At 39.7% G+C, this 9,346-nt stretch overlaps 1 protein-coding gene across 1 annotated transcript; it reads left to right on the top strand.

The window, feature by feature from the left end:
• Window positions 7,438–7,971, top strand: LOC110257524 (glycine-rich protein DOT1-like). Its single transcript, XM_021078739.1, has one exon. The coding sequence runs from the start codon at window positions 7,438–7,440 to the stop codon at window positions 7,969–7,971; it is 534 nt and encodes a 177-aa protein (XP_020934398.1).

The following is a 9,346-nucleotide window of genomic DNA, read 5'->3' as shown; positions in this document are numbered from 1 at the left end:
TCAGTCTTAATTCAACTATTACTGATGTGTGGAAATCAAGAGAAAGGGCCATCAAACTGATTCTAAGCTAATAAACAAAATCGGTGTTTCCTGAAGTTTTATTTTTAAAATATTACCAGTTCTACTAGGAAAAAGTATACAGTGTTCTGTAACGAAATGTGTGAAATATGTATTTTTAAAGCAATTTTTTCTTTTTTTTTTTTTCTTTTCTTTTTCAGCCACACCTGTGGCATACGAAAGTTCCCAGGTCAGGGTTCAAATCCAAGCTGTGGTTGTGACCTATGCCAAAGCTGTGGCAATGCTGGATCCTTAAGCCAATGCACAGGGCCAGGGATCAAACCTGTACTGCCTCAGAGACAGTGTCAGATCCTTAACCTGCTGTACCACAGTGGGAACTCCCCCATTCTTTTTTTTTTTTTTTTTTTAACCATGCCCCCATTCTTTCTTTAATGCAGAACTTCTCAGCACTTTTAATATGGGTCTGTGTGTGTGTGTGTGTGTGTGTGTGTGTGTGTGTGAGCATGTGTGCATACTTGTATATACATGCACAATATATCCCTTGCCACTAGGATTCTGAATCAAATAATAAAACAAAATCACCATGTCAGTCAAAGTTCTTGAATGCAAGTGACAGAAACAAAAGAATTAAATGGGAGATTATCAGGGGAGTCTTGGACTCCCCTGGATTTTCAAGGACCAGTCTTGGAAAGCCAGTAGTCCAGGAAGTAGAAATTGCAGAAGGAAGACCCCAATCCTTATGCTACTAATACTGAAATATAAATTTCCAACATTCTCCACTTCCTTATGTCATAGGGAAATGCTCACAAATAATAAGTAAAAAACAAAACTAGGATATAAAAGAATATGAGCCCATTCGTTCCCCTCCCTAGAAAGAAAGGGAGAGACAGAGAAAGAAAGGAAAAAAGAAGGAAAAAGAGATGTACAGAAACAGTCCTAGAATGAAATACAACAAAATATTAGCAGTGCTTTTTTACTGGGCAATGCAGTTACAGGTAATTTTTATTTTATTTATGTACATGAATTACATTTGTAAGTATAAAAATAAATCTTTTTTAAAATGAGTCTTTCCAAATCTAAGAGAAAAATTATTCCAATGCCCAAATTTTGTGGCAAACTTCCTGTTCACAATTTTCAAATCCTTTCTGATTTCATAAACTTTGATAGAGTTTTTCTGATTATTAAATGATCATTTAATTTCCATGTTACCTGAGGATTTTTGAAGCAATAAACATTTTTTAAGCTCTGTTTTGACTTTCACATGAGTTACTAGAATATTATATAGAAATCACAATTCCATTAAATTATTGACACTAGTGGTACACCAAATACCTATTGTCAGTAATCAGTATATTTAGCACTATTGGTAGGCTGTCATAATGAGGAACTCTAGATAATGCCTGCATGTAACTTCAGATAATACAACTTCACAGATTATTTCACAAATAAAACTAGCTCTTATTAAAATAGCAGCATAAGTATTAATAAATTTATTCTTTATTAAGGAGAAATCAGGATTAACAATAACAAAAACCTCACAAGACTAGCCTAAACACCAGTCCAAAATGAAATAAAAACAGCAATTATAGTCCATTATTTTTAAATAGCAACAATTAAGAAACTACATACCAAACAACTGTTGAGAATGCAGTCAAAGCTGTGCTCAGAGGTAAATACATAGTTGTATGTGTCCTATTATTAAATAAGAAAGAAAAAAAAATCAATTACCCAGGTGATTAATTACAAGGAAAAATTCAGAAAACAACAAAATAAACTTGAGAAGAAGAAAGAAGGAATTTTAAAAGATTAAAAGTTATATTAGTGAAGTGGAAAGTAGAAAAGAGTAACAAATCTAATAAAAGAAAAATGCAACTGAAAAGATTAGAAATGAGAAAAAAGCTATAACTATAAATACATAAAAAAAAATTTTGTGGCACCCATGGCATGTGGAAATTCCCAGGCCAGAAATCAAACCCACACCACAACAGAAACCCAAGCTGCTGCAGTGATAATGCTGGATCCTTGACCCACAGCACCACAAGAGAACTCTGAGAAAAATATTTTTAATTATAAGATTATATGGTGGAGTTTCCGTTGTGGCTCAGTGGTTAAGGAATCTGGCTAGGAACCATGAGGTTGCGGGTTCAATCCCTGGCCTTGCTCAGTGAGTTAAGGATCTGGCGTTGCCGTGAGCTGTGGTGTAGGTTGCAGACGCGTCTTGGATCCCGCATTGCTGTGGCTCTAGTGTAGGCTGTCAGCTACAGCTCCAATTCAACCCCTAGCCTGGGAACCTCCATATGCTGAGGGAGCGGCCCAAGAAATGGCAAAAAGGACAAAAAAAAAAAAAAAAAAAAAGATTATATGTGGAAGATTGCTAACAAATTTTTAAATTCTACAAAAATGCATGATTTTCTTTAGAAATGTTATTTTTTTAAATTGATACTCAGGAAACAGTAGTTAACCTGTGTATGCCAAAACTATAGAAGAAAATTTTAATTTTTTTGAGAATTATCTTCCACTCACTCTGAAAAAAGCTTGGAACCTATGCAGTGCTATTGGTGAGCTCCTCCAAACCTTCAAAAAATAGGCAAGTCCTACACTCTACTAATCTAGAGCATAGAACAGGATTTTTTTGGATGTTGTTTAAGATAGAATTTTAAAATGTAAAACTACAGTCCAATCTTACTTATGAATATAGAGGCAATTACCCTAAATAAAAGAAAAAGAGCTGAATTCAACTGTATTATACTGAAAGAGGAAAAAAAAGAAAAAAAAAAACCCACCATGATGAAATAGGATGCATCTCATGCAGAAATAACCCAATATTGGGAAATCTATTAATATAATTTATTATAATAATAGACCACATGATTATCTCTAGTTGCCCAAAATATGTTTAATGTAATTCAACAACAACTTTCAATAAAATGCTTAGTATACTTGAACCAGGAAACCACTTCCTTAGCCTGATAAAGAACTCTATTTCATTCAAACAGCTAATCTTAAAAGCTGGTGAAATATTAATGGTATTCTTAAAAAGTCTGGAATAAAAGCAAAATTAATACCATCATTTATTTAAAATATGAGATATTAATATTATAAAGAGAGAAAATTACCATTATACTTCAAATGATCGTCTACTTAGAATCAACTAAAACAATTAATGAAAGAGTTCAGAAAAGTTACCTAATGTAGAAATCAATAGCTTGACCCAACAAGGAGAAACTAGTTATAAAACATAAAGAGAAAATGATCTCAACAAAGATATGAAATATCTAATAATATAATTAACAAGAAATATGCAGGGCCTACAAAATTACTGAGAATTATATAGAAATCCTTCAATAACCTTGGCATGTGACAAGTTCCTGAATGAAAAAATTAACATTACAAAAACAGCAATTCTCCCACAATTAGTCTATAATGTTAAAGCAATTCCAAACAAAATGCTTTAGAATAGAATTTCTTTTGGAAACTGACTAAAATATAGCTAAAGTTTATCTGGAAGAATAAATGCACAAATATAAGTGAAAATATTTTGAAAAAGAAGACTAACATTTACCCCATTAAAAAGTTAATCACAGGAGTTCCCATCATGGCTCAGCGGTTAATGAACCCAACTAGCATCCATGAGGATGCAGGATCCATCCCTGGCCTCTCTCAGTGGGTTAAGGATCTGGAGTTGCCATAAGCTGTGGTGTGGGTTACAGATGCAGCTCAGATCCCATGCTGCTGTGGCTCTGGCATAGGCCGGTGGCTACAGCTCCGATGTGACCCCTGACCCCTGGCCTGGGACCCTCCATAGGCCGTGGGGGCGGCCCTAAAAGACAAAAAGAAAACAAAAACAAACAAACAAAAAAAGAGTTAATCGCACAATAAAACAAATTGCAAAATGAGAATAATTACAACAGCATGGTTAAGGAATAGAGAAGGATACCAAACCCTCCCAAAACAAATAAACAAATAATAAATCCAGAAACCACTCCAAGTACATGTAAGAATTTAATCTTTGATATGTGTGGAATTTTCAAAACAATGTTAGAGGGAATTTTCAATAAGTGATGATGTAACAGCTAAATAAATATTTAAAGCCTTAATCACATCTATATCAAAAATAAATTCCATTTGGAGTAAAGATTTCAGTCTAAAAAAATTAAAAGAAAAAAAATAGACAAATATTTATACAACACTGACATGGAGATCTTTTCAAACATATCACCAAAAGGAGAAATCATGAAAGAAAAGATAAATTTATCTAAATAAAAAATATATTTCTGTATATCAGACATCATGAATTAAATTGATACATACATGACCAGGGACGAAATTTCTGCAGCATATGAAATAAACAAATGGTTGCTAGTTTTAACATATAAAGAGCTCTTATCATTCAATGAAAAGTGAACTCCCAACAGAAAAATAAGCAAATGTGTGCATGTATTCCTTCAACAATTATTTATTATTCACCTAATTTGTGCCAGGTATTATGCTAGGGGCTGGGAATAGAGTGTTGAAGAATCTAGACATCCAGACACAGTTTCTTCTTTCATTCATTCCAGTATAGGAAACACACCCTTATTATTATTATCTTTTTTTACACAAAGTAAATAAACAAATACATAGAGTTACAATTGAGATAAGAAATTCCAAGAAAAAAAGAAGAGAGCAAATGGGAGGAGAGAGGTGAGGACTATTTCCAAACAATGCTCTGGGCAGGCCTTTCTTAAGATGCATTTTTAAGCAGTTATGTAAGTGGTTGTTGTGGGGGGAAAGCCAAGGAGAGCAGAGATAATAGCATTTACTAATCCCCTGAGGTGCATAAAAGGTCTTGGTAAACTGGAGGAACCAGTGTGTCTTCACCATAGTGGGCAATAGAGAGGCGCGTCAATAGAGTCGGAGTGACAGGTAGGGGTCAGACTGTGTAGGACTCTGTGAGTGATGGTAAAGCGTTTAGATTTTATCCTACAATTTACTCAGTTCAATTTAGGAATAAGGTCATGGTTGCCACTAAGTCAAGAATGTATTGAAGTGGGTCATGAGTCAAGAGTGGGAGCAGGAAGAACAGGTAGGCTATCTGTCACAGTAATCAGGTGAGAAAAAACAGTGACCTGGATTAAGTGATGCCATTGAAAATGAAAAGAAGACAGATTAAAGACATAGTTGAGGGATGAAATGAACAGGTTATGCTGGCCTATTTGATGCAGTGGAGAGGTCATGAAAAGAATCAGGGATGACACATGGGTTTCTGGCTTGAACAACTGGTTGGATGGAGGTGCTATTTCCTGTAATAGGGAAGATGAGGGCAACAGATTTGGGGTGAGAATGAGGAATTAGATTCAGGACATGTTAAGTTTGAAATATCTGAGTCATTCAAGGGAAGAGGTTAAGCAAGCAATGAGACATGTACATCTAGAACTCAGATGGAAAGTTGAGGTGGGAAACACAAATTTGTAATTTATTAGCAAAAAGCCAGCACTTAAACCCATGGAAACTGATAAGATCCCCCCAGGAAGGAACACAGAAAAGAGAGATCCAATGGAGGGGAAAACCCTCAACTTTCTCAAGTTGGGCAGGAGATAGAGCGTAACACTAGGAATGAACAGTGAAGTGGGAAGAAAACCAGGACAGGATAGTGTCTTGGATGTGAGGAGAGAACAATTTAAAGGAGCACAGAGTGGTCAATGTGACGACAGGAAGTATCCTTTTGGATAGGCCAACAGGCAAGTGCTTGGTGACTTGAAAAGCAGCATTCAGGAGGGGCGGCGAGGAAGTCTCACTATGAATTGAAAGTGAGTAGGAGATTAGAAAGTGAAGACAATCGCTAAGGATAACTCCATAAAGAGGTCTGGTTATGAAAGAGAGCCAAGAAATGGCTAAAGGGTGGGAAAGATATGCACAAGGGAAGGTTTGGTGAAGATGGAGGATGCTAGAGCATGTCTGCAGACTGATGAGAATGATTTTTTCAAGACGGAGATTGATAATGCAGAATAAAGAGGAAAACCTAGGGAGACAAGGCAAGACTCCTTGGGATCTAGAGCACAAGAGGAGGGGCTGGCCTTTGAAACTTTCTCCAGTCACAGAAAGATGATTACCAAGAGAGCTGGGTTAGGGGTTAGATGGGTCTTGTGCCAGAAAGATGAAGTTTATACATAATATCTTCTATTTTCCAAAGGAAAACGTAAACAGGAAGGAAAGGATCTGAAAAGCTTGAGGAGATGAAAAGCTATAAACAGTCATTTTAGAAGTGGGACACTGAGACTACAGTAGGAACAATAGCACCTGTTTGAGATGATAAATTCAAAGTAAAACTAGTTGGCTGTGTTGCGTGATTTTCTTAAAGAAAATGTCCACCTGTCCCGGTGAGGCCAGTGGAAGGCAGATGGTAAGGTCACCCAGAGTTGGGATTTTACAGGAAAGTAAATTGGAAGGATTTGAAGTTTAAGACTGCTGAGAGCACTGTATTTCAAGGAGGATGATTATAGTGATGGATCATGGGATCCAGGCTAGACAAGGAAGGAAGTGAATCCAAAACAAGGACTGACCAATATTGGATGGGGTGTGGGGGGGGTGAGATTAGTGAATTAGCTGTCAATGAACAAGCAAGGGATCCAGAAGCATAGGAAGATGGTGATCAGAGAGGAATGTCTGATAATGTGTTAGTTCAGGTCCTCCAAACAGACACCAAGGGAGGGTTCAGCCGGCAAGAGTTTTATTGAGAGAACATTTGTGAAGGATAAAGGGAAGGAATCAGGAGCAAGGCGGGGCCTTCATACCGTAATGCAAGTTTGACTCCTAGGAAAGGAGAGGGGGATTGGGAAGAAGAACCTTAGACTGCATGCAGCACGGTCCTAAGATAGTCCCCACGCCAAAGCTGCTCTTGTTAGAGGAGTGCAGAGTGTGAGAGTAATACCCTGACCGTCCTCAGTCCAGGACTGGGAGTAGCCTGGGAGAAGCCCCCGCCTCAGTGCAAACCCAGGAGTGTGTCCCCTGGGACAGCAGTCTAGAACCGTGGGAGCAAGGCTGATTCCGAAGGTTGGATTTCCCAAAGGTTAGGTCTTTGGGGATGAAGTAAGTTTCCGGGAGGGTACTGGATGGTGGAGTTCAAGTTTAACCACAGTTACGCATCACCCAACTCCAGATAGTGTGGATCATCCAGTAGTCATGGGGGATTTGTGCACTCACTGAAACAATCTTCTGGTAGGTGGCGGCGGGGCGGGGAGTGGGGCGGAGGCGGCTCCTCAGCTTGTTGATGACGGGATTTGAGGTGGAGAAGACTCAAGTGGGAGATAGTCTTTGAGAACGAATAATGAAAGAAACTGACAAGGAACTTGACAAACCACAAGGAGGGAAACAGGATGGCAAGATCCTCCTTCAAGATCCAGTGACAAGATTCTCAGAGGCCGGCCTTCCGCGGAGGGGATGGGGAAGCGGCGCTCTGGAGCAAGGACTAGCAAGGAGGCCACTTCCCCGGCCGCCGGCCCGAAGGCACACGGTCCTCCCGAGGGGCTGAGCGGGCAGCTCGGGCTGACCGGGTTCCGGGAAAGCGCGGGGGACGGGCGGTCTGCGAAGGGCGGAGCACCCCAGGGAGCTGGCCGATGCCGCAGCGCACCTCGAGAGCTCCGGCGAGGGGGCGGGAGGAGCGGCGCGACGCGGCGAGGCCCGCGGCGCTGGGCTGTGCGGGGTCCCGCGGCGGCCGGGCGGCGGCGCTCACGGGGGCGCGGGCTTCCCGAGGCCGCGGGCGGCGTGCTGGCGCTCCCGGGCGGCGCCGCCGCGGAGCTTGGCGCGGCAGCTGGCGGCGGCCTGGCGCGTGGTGACGGCGCCCGCGGGCGGGCAGCGGCTCCCCGGGGCGGCCGGGCGCAGGGCGGAGGCGCTGCGGGGCGACGGCTTCCCGAGGCTTCGGCCAACGCGGGCGGCAGCGGTCCCCAGGGAGAGAGACAAACACACGGCGGTTAGAAACCGAACGAAGCGCCGGCGCCTCCCAGCTAATCTAGGAGCCGCCACCCAATCTCAGCGGGATGCTCCTTCCGCCCAACAGGTTGTCTGTCCCGGGGACCTGGGAGACAAACCTGTGTTGATCGGAGGAAAACAGCATCCAACTAAAGTGTCATAAACAGGTTTTAAGCAATTTAGGAAAATGTATCAAATCCTTAAACTTTGTAATAATTTTTGACTCAGAATTTCTTTTAGAATCTACCCTAATGGAATAATTATGAATATATGCAAAAATTTCATTCAGTGTATTCAGTGCAGTATCTAGAACAGCAATAAACAAGCAAAGAAAGTGAAAAAAAAAGTTAAAGAAAAACTTTTGGGAATACCCAACAATAAAGTGTCAGTTATAGTCCTTCTGATATACTAACCTGCTATTAAAATAACACTGGAAAACACCTAATCATATGGAAGAGTATACTGGATAGAATTTTAAGGATGAGTTTCATCCCCATCTGTAGTGTATGGGGATGTATGTATACTTATGTGTTTAGGTGTGTATACACAAACAGCACACCACAGATGTATAACATGGGGAGAAACACTCCAAAATGTTAAATGGTTAACATTAAATCCAAGTTATGAGGCTTCAGGTAATCTTTATATATTTCTCAAATTATATGCAATAAGCATATCTTCATAATAAAAATATGTTAATAAGAGGAATTTTAATCCACTCTTATGAGCCCAATTCTTTCTCCCAATTCAAATTTGAGAAAATAAATCATTTTATATCATGTAGCAAACTGGTGGATCACAAAAGACTTTAAGAATGAATAAATGGTCCTTAGAAGTGGTTTATCTACCTCAAGAGTTCTGAGTAAATCACAGTATTTCAGAGCAGTTTATGCCTTAAACATGCAGTTAATCGAAAGCACTGTCTGGAGTTCCCTGGTGGTACAGCTGGTTAAAGACCCAGCCTTGTCACTGCCATGGCACATATTTGATCCCTGCTCCAAGAACTTCTGCATGTAGCAGGTGGGGCAAAAAAAAAAAAAAAAAAAAAAAAAAGGCACTGTCTTCTGTCAAGTTATACTTTATTTTACTCTACTAAGCACTTCCACACCAGGGGGAGAAAAAAAAAAAAAAAAGCTTTCTGGGCTTTTAACAAACCTAATTTGATCTGTAATCTCTACAGACTTGTAAACACAAAGTTTGCTGAAAAAAAAATTAACCATATTTTTGGATCAAATGTTTTAGATAATACTGTTTTAATGATGTATTCAATAATTTTCTCTTTAACTTGAAAGACCTTAGTGGGAGCAGAACTATTACAATAAACTAGGAGTCTAAACTTTACATTTTGGTCTTCCAATCAATAAATTTAAAGTTTTAGCAC

Source organism: Sus scrofa, chromosome 18 (genome assembly GCF_000003025.6).
Source record: "Sus scrofa isolate TJ Tabasco breed Duroc chromosome 18, Sscrofa11.1, whole genome shotgun sequence".
Taxonomy (NCBI): domain Eukaryota; kingdom Metazoa; phylum Chordata; class Mammalia; order Artiodactyla; family Suidae; genus Sus; species Sus scrofa.
This window is presented reverse-complemented; position numbering and strand designations above follow the sequence as displayed.

What these genes read in the sequence shown, in the direction of transcription:
- LOC110257524 (XM_021078739.1), top strand. Translation starts at nt 7,438, where the DNA reads ATGGGGAAGCGGCGCTCTGGAGCAAGGACTAGCAAGGAGGCCACTTCC.